Raw genomic sequence first — 17,960 nt, forward strand, 5'->3', positions numbered from 1 at the left:
TATGTTTCTTGTTTTATGCTTTGTAACATAATCATGTCAATAAAGTTCATTTAAATTAAACATTAAATTAAATTACTACGGACTCAAAGCTATAATCTAGACATTTTTCTTCTTCGGTTTTAACACGTATTTGTTTGAAAATATATTTTTTTACCTTTTAAATCTTTAAGAGAGCGCGCGCGCGAGAGAGAGAGAAGTGGTTGTTTGTTTCTGCAGTTATGGAGACAAAGACTCATTAAAACATCCAGACGGACTCATTAAGTACCGACAGAAACAACAAGAGTTTGGTTCCAAAACGAAATAACTTTGTTTATAACATTTTTGGTTAAAACATGTTTATTATGTTATGTTTTATTGTGTTTTAGTGTATTTTTAATTATAAATGCTTAAATCGAAACAAATGAACTGCAGTTGATATTAATTGGAACGCACAATCAAAAAACGAGATTTTTGGAAAACGGAGTCTCGTTTTGGAACCAAACACTTAATATTTTTTTCTGAGATTTATAATCTATTGAATTTAGGCATATTAAATGATGACAAAGTACATACTTTACTGCCAGATAAAGTTCAATAGTAACTCAACAGGACAGAAAAAATTAAAAGATCTGCTTCTCTGAAAGAAAGAATAAAAAAGAAAGTTTTCACACACAGAGAGTGTTTTCATGTTTTATGGCAAAAATCAAGTTTGTAAGAAGTAGTGATAAAGTTTAAAAATGTTTGAAAACCAGACAGTTTGACAGAAACAAAAAAATGTGTAAATACAAAGAAAAGTGATTTACTTAAAGAAACTGAAGTTCATTGTTCCACACAAGCGGGTGTTTCCCAACCTTAATCAACCAATGAAAATCCGCTGATGTCACTGTTGTGTAAATAAAACCATACAACCATAATAACGTTATAACTAGGCCTACATGACCAATTGCTTCTTGTAAACCGTTTTATATACTTTTATCTTTATTCTTTGTACACTAACATACTTTCTTCATGAAACATTTACCAGCTGCTCCTTCTAATTAAGGAAATACTTGAAAAATGTAGAACCAATGTGACGTATAAAAGTTAAAAATTGTACATTTCCGTCAAACTGAGCAGAATAAACAGCATATGTACAAAGGGAACTTTCTTTACCTGAGGGTAGAAGTGTTGAATAACACTTCCCTATATTTCACAGCCATTCCCATCAGCACGAGATCGGCTTTACAACGAGCAAAGTCAAATGAAATACGAGTGTCGCCTCATGTCTTCAGACAAAAACATTCAACACAAAGTTTATTGTATTCATGGGATGTGGCATTAGTGTTGAAGGTCACAGTTCATAAAGGTGTAAAGAAACGCTTTACATGCCTCCATCTTTCACACTCAGGTCTTCAGATCAGTGAGATTTACTTCTGCTTTGTTACACACAACCAGCGAAACTTCACAACATTTAGAGCAGTTGTGTATTTACTGGATTCTGGAATGTTGAGGATCTGAAATGCTACCCAAGTAAGCAATAATTGACGACGGGCCGTTGAATAATAAGAAAATAATGCACACCCAAGGTGGTATGCGGGGCGACGCAAAGCATTATTTTCGAATGATTCAAAGGACCAAAGACAATTATTCTGCTTATACCACGGTTGGTGCCTATTTTAGGACATTTGACGAATTAGGTGCGCGGTTTACAGAAAAATAATCAACACCCATACATTTCTCAACCAATCAGAATAAAGCATTTAACAGCCCCGTGGTATAACAGTTAATAATATCTCCCATCAGCACCTCCAAGGTAAACCCAAAGGATCCACACAACCTAAAAAAAAAAAACTTTTGCATGCATTGGATTTCATGTCATGTCATGAAAAAATTACCTTACATTTGGTTTCAAAAGTATTTCTGCATTTTATCCATCACGGACATTTATAAACAAAATGAATTTGGGAGAACATATACAGACCTCAGATATACAGATTGCAGATGATGTACGTGAGGTCCAAACGTTTGAAGACCACGACTAGTGAAAATGCTTTCATTTCACATTTGTCTCGTAATTCAATATAACATTCTGAGTGCCACTGCTATAATACATGAGGTGTCTTTAAATAGTGCATACTGTGTACTGGCAAGCATACATCTGTGCACGTTTAAACGCAATGTGTCATTTGCATTTTCGTATTCAAATGACACATTGCATTTAGATGTGCACATAGGTAAGTAAAGGGGTCGAGAGTGTAACTACAGGAGCGTATTTGAATTTACAATACTCTGTAAAAGTCTTAGACCAGCACCAGTTTTAGCAAAGATCATCCATATTAAAATCCTGACGTCATTCGATTTGGATTAAAAATTAGGATTTCATTTCATTTATGCTTAAAATAATCTACAGGTTCCTGTTACTGTTCATGTTTAAAAGGAGATTACAGTAAATACTTTTAATATTGCATACAAATTTCTTGTATTTCTGATTGTATTTTAATAAAAGTGATAATGTATATGGTCACTATACCAGTGTAAAAATAACAATTTAATATATCTACACAATAGATTGTAGACATTTTCTTTAATGCAATAGTTAAAGACACCTAATGCATAGATAAAATTATCATGAATTTCTGTATATGTTTTCTCTTTTGCATTTTATTAATTTCATGTGAATCACAAATCTGCTTTACCTATTAGGGACCCAAAAATTGTGCAGAATACTTTATGTATTCATATACGTCTTTTGTTTTTCCTTTACATCCCAGGACTGTCCATTGCCATATTTCAACATGACTGCATTTTCAAAATGTGGTCATATTTTGACGTCACCGCTTGTATCAGACATTATTTAGAAATGAACGATTAATATCATAAAATATAAAAAAAACGAATTCAGTTTTATGGGATTCCAGTATAGGAACACAATCCGGTTTCCTATTTCTGTGTCCAGCACAGTAAACAGCTTAAGAATATGTGTCAAGTCTCTTAAGTCTGATACCTTTGATTGATCCAGCTTCAATTCTTTAGTCTTTTAGAAAATTTTAAAATTCAAAAAGTGCACCAATGCAAACACTTTATTCAAGTGTATAAATCCTTGCACATACTGAAGAGTTTCTCAGCTGCCCTGTGTGTCCGGATGGCTCTTGAGTTTGTGGAACTTGACGCTGTCGAGTTTCTCGAAGCGTTTGCCGCAGTGCTCGCACGTGTAGTTGAAATGAGTCTCGGACGTGTGTTTCCTCATGTGCCAGTTCAATGAGGCTCGCTGTCGACACTGATATCCGCAGATCTCACATCTGATGCAAAAATAAGTGTTAGGAGTATTAAACACAATAACACAAGACCTTTAATGTGACATCTAGGGCTGTCACGGTTTACGGTTAATTGTTTAATAAATTGTGAAGTTATGACAATTATTTGCCTGTTTATTGCTTTGACATTTAATTCTGATAAATTTTTTGTTTGTTAATGAAAAAAAATTTACACAAATATATCTTTCAAAAACTGAAAATTCTTTATAAGAAATAAAGACAACAAAGTGTTTGAAAAATAACACTGAAAATAAAAATGCAATCAAAATAAACTGACTATAGCAGAACAGGCCTTAAATAGTACCCAATCCTACTAAAGTCATATTGGTACTGGACCACATGTCTGTAGTGGCAAAAAAAATAAATTCCTTACAGATCCTTAAGAATAACATCCTTCACTTCCCTACATTTGGAATTGCTGTTTTGGAAATGTATGTTTTACCTGGCAGTTCATAAAGTTTTGCAGCATTACTTTAAATGTTTTTTGCAATGCATCATCGTAAACTGACAGCTAGAGAGCGCCATCTGATACGGTCTCGTTTATACAGGCGCTGCAGCTCCCCCTTGTGTTTTTTAGAGAGATGTGCAATCATTGCGGTGACCTCAAATCATCGCGATGAGGTCAAACAATTGCAATGAGACGATTATTTAATTATTGTGACAGCCCTGGTGACATCAGGAAATTAACTCTTTACTATACACTCACCTAAAGGATTATTAGGAACACCATACTAATACTGTGTTTGACCCCCTTTCTCCTTTAGAACTGCCTTAATTCTACGTTGCATTGATTCAACAAGGTGCTGAAAGCATTCTTTAAAAATGTTGGCCCATATTGATAGGATGGCATCTTGCAGTTGATGGAGATTTGTGGGATGCACATCCAGGACACGAAGCTACCGTTCCACCACATCCCAAAGATGTTGGGTTGAGATCTGGTGACTGTGGGGGCCAGTACAGTGAACTCATTGTCATGTTCAAGAAACCACTTTGAAATGATTCGAGCTTTGTGACATGATGCATTATCCTGCTGGAAGTAGCCATCAGAGGAGGAGTACATGGTGGTCATAAAGGGATGTACATGGTCAGGGAGGCTGTGGCATTTAAATGATGTCCAATGGGCACTAAGGGGCTAAAGTGTGCCAAGAAAACATCCCCATTACACCACCACCAGCCTGAACAGTGGTAACAAGGCATGATGGATCCATGTTCTCATTCTCTTTATGCCAAATTCTGACTCTACCATCTGAATGTCTCAACAGAAATCGAGACTCATCAAACCAGGCAACATTTTTTCAGTCTTCAACGGTCCAATTTTGGTGAGCTTGTGCAAATCGTAGCCTCTTTTTCCTATTTGTAGTGGAGATGAGTGGTACCCGGTGGTGTCTTCCGCTGTTGTAGCCCATCCACCTCAAGGTTGTGCGTGTTGAGGCTTCACAAATGCTTTGCTGCATACCTCGATTGTAACACGTGGTTATTTGAGTCAAAGTTGCTCTTCTATCAGCTTGAATCAGTCGGCCCATTCTCCTCTGACCTCTAGCATCAACAAGGCATTTTCGCCCACAGGACTGGCGCATACTTAATGTTTTTCCCTTTTCACACAATTCTTTGTAAACCCTAGAAATGGTTGTGCGTGAAAATCCCAGTAACTGAGCAGATTGTGAAATACTCAGTCTGGCACCAACAACCATGCCACACTCAAAATAGCTTAAATCAATTTTCTTTCCCATTCTGACATTCAGTTTGGAGTTCAGGAGATTGTCTTGACCCGAACCACACCCCTAAATGCATTGAAGCAACAGCCATGTGATTGGTTGATTAGATAATTGCATTAATGAGAAACTGAACAGGTGTTCCTAATAATCCTTTAGGTGAGAGTATATGCATATATAAGGAAACACTGCATGTACCCTTCACAGAAAGTGCAATCCCAGAATGCACTGCAGTAAGATCACTTTAGTTTTATTTACAAACCAAGTTAAAAGAAATGTCATTTAGTCATTCTGTGAATACATGTATGAATCATAACAGGATATAAAAGATGTTACGAGCAGATCTGTTTTAAATATGTGACTCACTGTAACGGCGTCTCTCCTGTGTGTGTTCGCCGGTGGACCTCTAAATGATTTTTACGTTTGAAGGACTTCCCACACGTCTCACAGATGAAGTCTCGCACGCCTACATGGAGGAAAGTCAAAATGAAAGGGTTAAAGGGCACCTATTATGCCCATTTGTGCAAGATGTAATATAATATAAGGTGTGCCCAGAATGTGTCTGTGACGTTTCAACCCAAAATACCCCACATAATGTCCAAATTCACCTTTTTTGGGTTGGAGCAAAAACATGTGTTTTGTACCTTTAAATGTACGACATTGTAATGCAGGACTGTCAGTAAGTGTCTATGGGCGGAGCTTTATCAGTGTGATGTCACATTAATAAGAAAATCAAAATTGCATGTCTAATGAGACTGTTTTAGTTTAATATGGATTTTTTTTTAAAAGGAAGGCGTTGATTTTTATATTTTAGGGTTGTGGTGTTACACCTGGCAAAAGTGGATTTTGCATAATAGGTGCCCTTTAAATGCTGAGTAATGGTTAATGTTATCAGATAAAACATACATGGGAAATCTCTGACAGTGAAATAAACATACCAGAGTGTATGATCATGTGACGGTGAAGATGGTTGGACAGATAAAACTTTTTTCCACAGCCTGGATGAGGACAGACTTTGGTCCGACCCTTCCTGTGCACCAAATTCACGTGATTCTGTCCAAACACACAAAAGGTTTTATAAACTTCAATCCACGCTAATCTGTTTTTTAATTCTCAATTCTTTTTTTAGATTATTAATTTACATTTAGCCTAAACAACAGCGAGAAAAACAATAGCAATTCGTCAATAAAAAAAACTGATTTATATACATCAACCGAATGAGCTGACATTTGTAAATATAAATAATTATTTATTATTGTTTATATTTGGCAGATTTGCATTACAAAAATGTACAATATTTAACCAATACCATGTGAGGGGTCATTTAATATCCTACTGTAAACAAAACCTATTTTTAGATCGCTTACATATTAAACACATTTTACCATCTTGGCGTCGAATAATGAAACTGACGAGTCATCAGCTTTAAATCAGGCTGGTCAGGTTTATGTCAGTGTTTAATTTTCCAGTTCCTGACCTGAAAGCAATTGTACTCTCGTACTGCTTTGTGCTCCGTGTTGTTTAGTCATGCACAGGTGCATTCAGGTGATCTCACCTGGAAACTGCTGATGGCCACATACACCTGACTGCAGCCTTCATACGGACAGTGAAACATTTTTAACATGCCGTCTGCCTCGATGACCGGACCCCTTCGGTTCCTCTTAGATCTACAACATAAACACAGTTGACTTTTGGGTTGATCTTTCCAGATACAGCACAGATGTGTTGATGCCATGCTGTGAATGCATGTATTGTGACTAACCTATTCAGAGATCTCTCGAGCTCCTTCGGACAGTGCACTTCTTCACTGGTTTCCAACAGCTGCTTCTCAACCATATCTGTAACAAACAGACATTATCATGTGTATGTATCAAATAATCATTTAATTCAGATTAATATGTAGGGCTTTCAAAAGATGAATCACAATTAATGGCGTACAAAATAAATACAAATTAAAATAAAATGTTTTTGCATTATACTTGTGTGTGCACTGTGTGTAATTATTTTGTATATATAAAAACACATGCATGGGTGTAATTAAGAAACATTTACATGTATATGTGTGTGTGTATATACAGTACTGTGCAAAAGCCACCATGCCAGAATTAGATTTGTTGTTTATGCAATGTTATAGTGATCATATATAATTGGTTCTCAGTCTCTTTAATAAAATAAATCCAGAAAATACAGTGTGTAAAACTGTATAAAAATGTAAACGGATGTGTCAAGTTTTTAGGGTAAACTCCCCTTCCACTTAAGCAATAGCAGGAAACTGCAGGATTTATTAAACCTAAATAAAATTAAATCCTAATTTTAAATTTAAAGAAATTAGTATTTTTCCTTCATTCTGTTAAAAAACGCTCAAGATGTGTTTAGTGCCAAGAGAGGTCACACTAAACACCGACGATGCTTAAAGAAGACATTTAGTCCTGAAAATGTAATAATTTTGGTACATATTTCCTGTATTTTCTGTTTGAAAAATAAATATGGATGGACATTAAAACATTTAAAATAACAAGTCTGGTGGTGGTGGCCTAAGACTTTTGCACAGTAAGATATATATTTATATTTATTTAGATTCTGATATATTTTACATTATATTAATTTATTTTTATATTTTTATATTTATATATATATATATATATATATATATATATATATATATATATATATATATATATATATATATTATATTTTTTTTATTATTATTTTTTTTTCGGCAGTAGCCTTGTTTTTTTTTGTGTTGATAGTTAAAACCATGACCTAGTTACGTTTCAATTTAAGAGGAAAAATATAAAAGACAAATCAAAACATCTAAAAAAAAAATCTTTGCAGTTTGAGCAATAGCCACATCAAGGTTGTGTCAAAAAAATACATAAACGATTCATTTAAATAATATTAAAAAATAGTTATACCACAGGGCTGTTAAACGCATTATTCTGATTCTTACATATAAAACTATGTGAGACCTTATATCAGCTCAAATATAGACAGCCTTTAAAACAAAGACTCACTTTGATATCGGATTATGTTTCAAGTTTTTCACAAATATCTCACAAGTGTCGAAAAACAGAGGCGACACAGCTATTAAACTTTACGAAACCTTAGCTGTGACAATTACTGAACCCATAAGGAAGTGTTTAAACAATCGAGCAATTATGTTTTAAAGAGATGTTTTAAAGTGCACAGGTCGTATTGCTGGGATGTGACGTGTACGAGCCCTATCAGACCTGCAATGCTGTCGGGACGTGAGCTCGCTCCTGATTGGATCTGATTATATGCCACGTCCCCGATGACGGTACACGTGACCTCCTCCACATCTCCACCAGACACATTCAGCTGAATCCCTTCAGACGTCAGAGCTTCGTAACTGGGACCCGTAATTATGATCAGCTTTGAGGAATAGGGATGGAAAGAAACAGAGGTCAGACGCAATTCAAATAACCCCTGAAACAAATTAAAAATGTCAGAATGCACATTACACACACAAATCAAATGGACCAGACATGCAAATAGACTGAAGTATGTATATAGTGAAAATCAAATTAAGAGGCCTGTCCTGCCGGTATATCACATTATATGTAGAACATGAATGCATGCACACATCCAATAAACAGCGCAAAGCTAAAGAAATTTAAAGGATTAGTCAATTTTCTTTAAAAAAATCCAGATAATTTACTCACCACCATGTCATCCAAAATGTTGATGTCTTTCTTTGTTCAGTCGAGAAGAAATTATGTTTTTTGAGGAAAACATTCCAGGATTTTTCTCATTTTAATGGACTTTAATGGACCCCAACACTTAACAGTTTTAATGCAGTTTAAAATTGCAGTTTCAAAGGACTCCAAAAGATCCCAAATGAGGCATAAGGGTCTTATTTAGCAAAACAATTGTCATTTTTGGCAAGAAAATAAAAAATATGCACTTTTAAATCACAAAGTATCGTCTTCCTCCGGTTCTGTGACGTGCCAGCGCGACCTCACGTAAATTGCGTAATAATGATGTGGAAAGGTCACATATAGGTGTTACATATATGAAATGCACATTTGCGGACCATTTTAAACAATAAACTGACACAAAAGACATTATTTAGTATAATTCGACATACAACAACGTTGGAACGGTCCTCCTTCTTCACACTTGTAAACACTGGGGTATAGTTTCGCATACGTCATCTGTGACCTCTTGACGTGATGATGTATTACGTGAGGTTGCGCTGATGCGTCCCAGGACTGGAGGAAGACTAGAAGTTGAGGTTTAAAAGTGAATATTTTTTATTTTTCTTGCCAAAAATGACAATCGTTTCGCTAGATAAGACCCTTATGCCTCGTTTGGGACCATTTAGAGTCCTTTGAAACTGCAATTTTAAACTGCATTAAAACGGTCAAGTGTTGGGGTCCATTAAAGTCCATTAAAATGAGAAAAATCCTGGAAAGTTTTCCTCATAAAAAATAATTTCTTCTTGACTGAACAAAGAAAGACATCAACATTTTGGATGACATGGTGGTGAGTAAACTATCTGGATTTTATTTTTTAAGAAAATTGACTAATCCTTTAACAGGATATGGAACTACAATAGCTGAAGGAGTGATGAGTTTAATAGTGTATTTAAATTGGCATTGTGATATTGTTTATGACAATTAAGCATATTACGTTCCCAAATGCGAAGACTCAAGATTCTAATATAATTATTGCATTAAAATAACCATAAAAAAGAGGACAATGATAAAATAAAATACTTTTATGATACTTATTATTATTTTTAAATATGGTAAAGATGGGAATTGTGGCTGTGCAATATGTTCGAACCCATTACATTTTCCTTAAACAACCTTCGTCCTTTTCAACATTCGCTCATTAGATTCACCCATGCTATACTAAACACACAAAACACAGCCCACAACGACCGCATTTGCTTGATACCTGAGATCCTCCTAATGTGGAGCGTTGATCTGGCAGCTCACAGCCGCTCATCACCGTCTGCAGGTCGTGAGTCTCGTACAGCTCGCCCTGCGCTGGGTCTGCCACCAGCGGCGTGCACGCCATGCTTTCCCCCTCCTCCTCATCTCCATCTTCTCTCATACCACCGTCTCCATCCTCCCCCTCTCGCCTCTCCACCAATGGTGCGGCGACAACCAAACACTCGTATTTTTCAGCATGCTCTGAAGTCCTCGAACCATCCGCCTGCTCCACAACAGGGTCGGCCTCACCGGCCGCTTCTTGACCGGTGGCTTTGCCATCAGACTCGGCGAGGGTAGCCTGAGCTTCCCGGTCCATAAGTACCTCCATCTCCCACACGGCCTGGTTGCCTAGACAGCGCTTGGAGGCGGGTGTGCCCCTATGGGCCGCAGGGGCTCCTGGGAGCTGATGCAGGGTCGTGCATGTCGTCTGATGACCCACCTGTGATGACTGGTCATTGTCGCTTTCAAAGTCATTAAGTGAAACTGTAAGATTAAGAAGAAATTTGATTTAAAATCATGCAGTGTATACACGATATAAATGCATTCACATTATGTCACAAGTTTAATACCTTGTAGCAGCTCTTGGGTTTGCGGTTTCTTGTGTTTGGCATTGATTTTGTCAGTGACCTCAGCTTTCGCCTCGGGAGTGCTGTCCTCTTTCTCTTTAATGTTGTCCTCTTCTTCTGACTCGGACACGACCCCTGCAGCCCACGGCAGGTACTGCACAAATGAGTGACCAGCAACACACTCCCAAAGTGCAGATGTAGATAACCCCACCATTGGCTCCACCGTCCGCAGTTCAGGTTCATGCGGACAGGACTGAAAGTGCTCTTGGTACCAGCTCACTAGATTTTGTAAGCTGGTGGCAGATGCTTTCTTCCCTGCAGGAGAAAATGCAAAATCTGTTTGACTAACAAACAGACAAGTCCTAAAAATGGCTACCTGGCAGTATATTTCATTTATACCCAGGCATATATGTGACCATATGAAAATCCAAGCTAAAGTCTCAATCTAAATATATGAGTATTTTCACATTTAAAACCTACTTTTTAGTTAAATGCATATAATTTCTAGAGAAATACTTACCTTTCCTATTACTCAGTTCAGGAACGTCAGTCTTCCTGCTCACAACACAAGAGACGACATGTTAAACTTCACACGTCTATGTCAATAAGAAGGCAAGTGTGAAATGCTCACGTAAACCACAATTATTAATATGAATTTTTTACTTTACACTTTAGGTTATCAAAAGATCATTAGTAGCATGCAATGAAAAATCTTTACTTTTTGGCCAGCTGTAGGCTACAACACATTAGGTGTGCACTAAAAAACAAAATAGCCTATGCATGTGTTTATCTACTTATTTATGCATTTAATAGCTCATGCATTTATGAATATATGTAAAAGCTCATGTATGAATGCATGCATTTATGAATATATGCATTTAAAAGTCCATGCATTCACGTATATATGTAAAAGCTCATGTATGCGTGCATGCATTTACGTATACATGCACTTAAAAACCATTGCATGCATTAAAAAAGCCAATGCATAAGTATTATTTATGCATTTTTGTCTACGGATAATTCACCATGGCTAGCTTAACTATGGTATTTGTAGTAAAAAAAAACATAGTAACCACAAATCACAAAAATACATGGTAACCATAGTTTTACCATCAAATCTGTAGTAAAAATGGTTAACAGTCCGCCAAAAACATGGTTACAACACTTTTACTATTATTTGGTTAGATGCATGGTCACAAAAACAGTTTATGGACATAAACATTAACCGCGTACTTGGCGTGTTTCTGCTGGTATTTGTCTCCGTACGCTGAATCGAGCAGGATTAAATACTCAGCGAGCCCCGCGTCGCTCAGGCTCGTGCGACGGCGCAGCTCGCTCCAGACTTGATGCGCTTCTCCCAGATAAACGCGCCGCACGTCGTACTTCTTCCGCGATTCCAGCCGCCGCTGAGCTCGATCCGCGTCCGTCAGTCTGGGTCTACCCCTGCACCGGCGTAGCATTGCTTTGATTTTATCTCCAGCTCCTGTGGAGTCGGTGTCCGCCGCAGCCGCCATCTTTCTCTCTCATATCAGCTGTTGAGTTGTTATGGTTTGTCTTAAAGGGAAGTGGTGTTGGTACCTTTAAAGGAAGTGGATTTTTTTTTCTTTTCTTTTTGTTTTTTTTTAAATTTGGTTTCTTTTTAGTCATATCCGTATTTTAATGATTTAAGGTATGAATAAAGATAAATTAATTTATTTTGAAATTAAATGGAAAGTGCTTACAGGTACTTAAACTGACATTATGATTGACCAATCAACCATGAGCTTGGTTCTACTACAGCCAATCAAATGTGTTGTTTAAAAAGAGGCGGGCACAATGTGACCGTTTTTGTATTTCGTTTATATTTTATTTAGGTTAGTAAAAATATTAATAAGATAACTAATACAAATAAATCAAATTAAAGACAAAAAAATTATTATAAATTATATTTCTCGCTTAAGAAGAAAATTAGACGTGTTGCCCCCAAAATGGGCGGAGCTAACCTTAGATCGCGGGAGAGGAAACTTCAGCATGTTGCTGTGGATGAGTTATATTTACAATAATATCAATGCCGAGTGCACTTTTAAATTAAATTGTTATGGCTGATATCTTAGAAGCTGCTTTTAGGCGGTTTGCATTAGCACCTGTAACGAGTGATGTGTTATTTCCCCGTCATGTAGAGAGCAACAGTATAGTGGTCGGGGACAGAGAGAGCAGCAGATGTGTGTTATTTCTAGCAGCTGTGACTGCAGCCACTGATCTGGGGCTCAAAGTGCTGTTTTTTACACAGACACCTTTTGAGTCTTTACAGGTTTCATTGAAGGGTTCAGTGCCGGAGCTCAAACTCGAGGCTCTTAAGGTAATGTGGTCTTAAATGTGCTTTTCTAGTAAAACGCGGGCAGTAATGTCCTTTAAAGCTGAGGGTGAAGATAACGAAACATGTTTATCTCAAACCTGCTTAGGCAGCGATACGTGTTTTACATTGACCATCTAATCAATATTGACCCTATTTTGTCAAATAAATACTATACTATTAAGGTTCTAGTATCTAGGAATGTTACTACATTTTACTAAGGATTAATCGCGATTAACCTATAGCAAAATAAAAGTTTTTGTTTACATCATATATGTGTGTGTGAACTGTGTATAATAATTATGTTTATATAAATATACACACATGCATGTATAATTTTAAGAAAAAATATATATTTATATATTATGTATTTATATTTATATAAATATATATTTTTTCTTAAAATTATACATGCATGTGTGTATATTTATATAAACATAATTATTATACTCAGTTCACACACACACATATATGATGTAAACAAAAACTTTTATTCTGCTATAGATTAATCGCGATTAATCAATATGCGTTCCTATGTCATATCAAATGCAGTGTTTCCTCTAGGATTTTTTTCAGCTGTGGCGGCAGGGGGCGCCCATGATGATTATAAATGTACATTATTATTTTTTTTTAAAGTAGAATATAGGCTACAGTAAACTAACATGTATTTTTTATCATTTTCATGCTGTCATTTACTTTTCCTTATATTTATAGCATATTGCTTTTCTATGTTTGATCTAAAATGTATTTTCTTAAAAAACGTTACATAGCTACGTACGTAGTTCGGATATTTCATTGTAGTTTTAATGTAGTGTGCATTGCAAGTTGTGCTCGTGTTTAGCGTTACAGAGCTGTTGCAAACTCACGCACAGTCCTGTTTGATAATCCGCACCGCTGTGATTGACCGAACATCCATCAGCAGCAATTTTATTTCACACCCAGACCATTTGACATAAAGACCCCGAGCCGGTCACACCGCAAATCGCGCAGTTGAATAGAAACCTTTAACGGTCTTCAGACAGATCTTAAACACAAAGCACGGGGCCATTTAAAAACGAGTCAAATTTTGGTCTTGATGTTAGACCTGCATTTTACTCTTGTCTATTGAGTCCCGACCTGCATCTACAACGCAAATGACGCGCGAAAAGCCTATTATTACACCCGTTACATCAAATATTATGCGGTTCACCCGCGGGTACCCCGACCTTGCTGTTTCGTCTGAAAACAGATAAAACAGTCTCACCGTCTGCCTCAAGTTTTTATTACCAACGTTCTTCTCTTCCACGGGAATAATGTAAGTTTCCTTACAAACAGATTCGACTATTAATGTCTTGCAGTCGCATATAAGTAGTATTCAGTATTTAGCCTTTTGTTTTTGGACAAATATCATATCATTTAATGTGAAACTTTGTGAGTGTCGATCTAAATCACAGAAGATTGATTGACAGCTGAGCGGTCAGCAGCGCGCTACTGCGCTTATAGCCTATATTCTGAATAACTAATGGCCAGATAAGTTGATAATATGAGTACAGTGATTCCAAATGAATGTCCAAAAAACTCGTAATATGTTAAATCGAAAGTTTAATAATGTCTTTTCTCGCAGCCCTGCGCTGCGTCCGTGTATATGCGCCGGTGAACATCAAATGCGTGATGACCTTGCACCTTAAATTACCCTAAATTTATAGTCATAAAGATAAAAGTAAAACAATATTCGAAACTTCAAATTATGTATTTTTATTTGTGTAAACTTACAATAAGGAGAAAACTTTGTGCTTATTTAAAATCATTAAAAACATGACGTGCTTTCTGCTGCTTTGGTCAGCGCGTCACAAAAAAAACAGAAACTCAAATACTTTTTTATTCGTTTTGTCAATTTAATTATTATTTAAGTGTAACATATTTCGTATAGGCTTATTTATTTTATTATTATTATTTCTCAAAACAGAGACGTAGCCTAATCATCCTCTGTTGATTTAAATCTATTTGTTCATTAAACTAAACCCATGGAAGAAATTATGATCCTTTAGGAGATTTATTTATAAATGATTTAACAACGCAAATCCAGAAAGGAATTTATTTCTAAGACAGCCAGTCTGGCAGTGCGGACATTTCTGTAGCTTTTTTGCGAGCTGCGGCTGTGGGGTTTGTCTAGAAGGGATACAGCAAATGCAGAAAAGTTTAGGATTAGATTTGGAGGTAGGATTATTAGGATGAAAACAGCGGCTCTGGCTAAATGAGATACAAATACATCCTACAATCGTGTGAAATTTTGTGTTTAGAGTTGGGTTTGGTTGAAGGATTAGGATAAAACAGTGGCCATCCAGCGAGATTTCGTTTGCTGTATCCCTTCTATCCACAACCGCAGGCGTGGCGGGGATGTTTTAGGCATGGCGGGCCGCCACGGTAGAATGTATATAGCGGAAACACTGAAATGTAAGTGTCTGCCAAATGCATAAATGTAGTAACATGCTTTGCTACTTGTGTATGGAGGCAGATACGTCTCAACATTAAAGGGATAGTTCACCCAAAAATGAAACGTGTGGTTACGAACATTTCTCAACATCTTACTTCATGTTCAAAAAACAAAGAAATGTATACGGGTGTCTAACAACATGAGAGTGAGTTAATAATGACAGAATTTTTATTTTTGGGTGAACTATCCCTTTAATATATTTACCAAGTAGCAACATAGTCAATGGTGATTTTTTTACCTATTTAAAGGCGGGGTGCATGATCTCTGAAAGCCAGTGTTGACATTTGAAATCACCTGAACAAACACGCCCCTACCCCAATAGAATCTGGACCTTCTTTTGATAGACCCACCCCACACATACGCAACCCAGGCACAATGGCGGTTAGTAGACACGCCCCTTACTGCTGATTGGCTACAAGTGTTTTTGGTAGTTGACCCGACTCCCCTTTCCAAAGTGTGTTTTTTTTTTTAAATCATGCACCCTGCCTTTAACGATCAAAATAATTTTGACAGAAACAAGTCTAAAGTGTCAATTCATCGTTTCATATTTGTTTCTAGAACGTGAAGTTTGTGTATGCAAAAACGTTGGAGGAGTTTCTTGAGGACGTTGCGTCCCTCCACGAGCTGGTCTCTCCTCCCTCCCTTATTATTGTGGACGATCTGGAGCGGTATATACATGGGTCGAGAAGTGGACCCCTGCAAGACGATCTAAGCCCTGTGGCCCATGCGGCAGCCCTCCTTCATGACACCGCAGCGTTTCTCACACAGGTCCTGCACAACAAAGGAGAGAATCAGGGTCCCTGCAGGTTCATCGTCTCCTTTCAGGCCGCACGTGATGACGGTGAGGCACAGGCCGCAGATCTTCTCCTTTCCGTGTTGGAGCGCTACCTGCAGGTGCGATGCACTTTGGATGATGTGACTGGTGATGGGGAGACGGAGCGGAAGGAGTGGCAGGTGTATGTGTCATCCACACGTCCTTCACCGGACCAGCAGGGTGGCGAGGTACAGCAATGGCATCTGCTGATGCAGTCGAGCGGTGCAGTGGAGTTTCGTCCAGTCATTGATGGAGAACGAGAGATTACAGATCAGCAGGAAAGCAGTAAACGTGATGTGGAGACTGATGATAAATAACTGATCGAACTTTTGAACTATAAAAGATTATACTCAGTTACTAAGTTTACTTAAAGATTCTTGACAAAGAAAAATGATCTCTTCTCGACTAAACAAAGGTTTTGAGTTAAAAACTGAATAATATGTATATCTATAACTATACTTACATAATTTAGACACAATGAGATTATTGATTTTGAAAGAAGTACAATTTAATTCAATTAAAAATTACAGATTTGTAATGTATGAAATAGACACATCAACTTTGGATTGTTAAACAAGTAAACGGTTACATTCAGTGCATAAAAATGTTTTTTCAGCTTGTGTTCACTAAGAATCGAACCTACAAGCTTCATGTTGCTAGTAACACAGCTGTTAGAGAAACAACTATCTGCTACATTTTTTTTTTAAGATCACTTACCAGTCACACATTTGGTAAAAAAGTACAATGTTTACTAAATCAAATTATTTAACATAAAGAGAAAATGAATTCTTCAAACAGAAATATCTATAAAAATATGCCAATCAAATATTAGGACTCTGCAATATAAAAAAATACAAACAAAACGGCATAATTTTGTCAGAAAGATCTATTATTATTATTATTATTATTATTATTATTAATGCACAGAGATGTGCAAAAATCATCTATAAATCTCATAGAAATGGTTTGAAAATGACTTCTCATCCGTGTTTCATGAATAAGGCCCAGTGCTCATAAGTAGTACCATCGAACAGACAGGACTCCCTTCGCATTGATTCACACAGTCATCATGGCACATTTTTGCATTTTTCTACACAAATTAATTTACATAATGATAGGATTATCAACATCACCCCTCTTTCACCCTGTGAAATTTCACAGTCATTGAAATAAATAAAAAAGACTGGATGAGTTTTTCTATACAGTAAATTAAGCACCTCGTGTGAAGGAAACCTCAAGGCGGATGTCATATTTATGAAGGGTCTGTTTTATACCAACGCACAAGCATTCCCAGAATGCACCAGAACAACTGAACATATGCCAATACACACAAAAACCAGAAACAGGTGGATGTTATCATTTGTATGACTAAGATTTTCACAGACCTCCTCTAGACTTTAAAGGGACACGGCACTTTTAGCATAGCTTAGCATAATCCATTGAATCCGATTAGACTATTAGCATCGCGCTAAAAAATAACATTACTGCCATAACATGGTCCATAAAATAGTCCCCTTGGCAACTTTCAATAGCAGGGGACTATTTTCGGCTGCTGCTTAATATCATTGCGCCTCTTGCAGCTATGTTACGGCAGCAAAGTCCTTGATTATTACGCCAGAGAGAGAGTATAGTTCCTAGCTATATCTGCCTAGAAAATCACAACTTTTGATTTTCCGTAAGTCTTAGTACACGATGTAACTACAGAAAAGTCAAGTTTTAAATAGGAAAAATATCCAAACTCTTTAGTTATTTTTTAGCGTGATGCTAATGGTCTAATCAGATTCAATGGATTATGCTAAGCTATGCTAAAAGTGGTACCGCCAGACCCGG

The 17,960-nt window shown here is 36.8% G+C and overlaps 2 protein-coding genes across 5 annotated transcripts; one reads left to right on the top strand and one right to left on the bottom strand.

Moving 5' to 3' along the window:
- Positions 1–552: 552 nt before the first annotated feature.
- On the bottom strand, positions 553–12,092 carry LOC129421418 (zinc finger protein 653). 4 transcript variants are annotated; one of them, XR_008637095.2, is made up of 12 exons: positions 11,745–12,092; positions 11,032–11,066; positions 10,515–10,826; positions 9,908–10,428; positions 8,215–8,377; positions 6,747–6,822; positions 6,540–6,651; positions 5,923–6,037; positions 5,351–5,450; positions 1,132–3,257; positions 783–862; positions 553–616 (listed from the first exon to the last, which is right to left on the bottom strand). XR_008637095.2 is itself a non-coding variant. In XM_055176942.2 (10 exons), the coding sequence occupies exons 1-10, from the start codon at positions 12,023–12,025 to the stop codon at positions 3,080–3,082; spliced, it is 1,893 nt and encodes a 630-aa protein (XP_055032917.2). In that variant the 5' UTR covers positions 12,026–12,092; the 3' UTR covers positions 553–3,079. The 4 variants fall into 4 exon arrangements, 1 of the variants encoding a protein (XP_055032917.2); XR_008637096.2 differs by having other exon boundaries at positions 553–1,368; positions 1,411–3,257; XR_008637093.2 differs by having other exon boundaries at positions 783–3,257.
- Positions 12,093–12,465: 373 nt separating this feature from the next.
- Positions 12,466–16,710, top strand: LOC141348999 (ATPase SWSAP1-like). The gene is made up of 2 exons (XM_073865203.1): positions 12,466–12,849; positions 15,875–16,710. Exons 1-2 carry the CDS (start codon positions 12,589–12,591, stop codon positions 16,445–16,447), a joined length of 834 nt encoding a protein of 277 aa, XP_073721304.1. The 5' UTR covers positions 12,466–12,588; the 3' UTR covers positions 16,448–16,710.
- Positions 16,711–17,960: the final 1,250 nt, after the last annotated feature.

Source organism: Misgurnus anguillicaudatus, unplaced genomic scaffold, assembly GCF_027580225.2.
Source record: "Misgurnus anguillicaudatus unplaced genomic scaffold, ASM2758022v2 HiC_scaffold_29, whole genome shotgun sequence".
Classification (NCBI taxonomy): Eukaryota; Metazoa; Chordata; class Actinopteri; order Cypriniformes; family Cobitidae; genus Misgurnus; species Misgurnus anguillicaudatus.

Excerpts from the sequence above, each read along its gene's own strand:
- LOC141348999 (XM_073865203.1), top strand. The coding sequence starts at position 12,589 with ATGGCTGATATCTTAGAAGCTGCTTTTAGGCGGTTTGCATTAGCACCT. Across the intron at positions 12,850-15,874 it reads TCAAACTCGAGGCTCTTAAG|AACGTGAAGTTTGTGTATGC; the intron begins GTAATGTGGTCT and ends ATTTGTTTCTAG.
- LOC129421418 (XM_055176942.2), bottom strand. The coding sequence starts at position 12,025 with ATGGCGGCTGCGGCGGACACCGACTCCACAGGAGCTGGAGATAAAATC. Across the intron at positions 6,652-6,746 it reads CTCGAGAGATCTCTGAATAG|ATCTAAGAGGAACCGAAGGG; the intron begins GTTAGTCACAAT and ends TTTATGTTGTAG. Across the intron at positions 5,451-5,922 it reads TCACATGATCATACACTCTG|GCGTGCGAGACTTCATCTGT; the intron begins GTATGTTTATTT and ends TCCTCCATGTAG.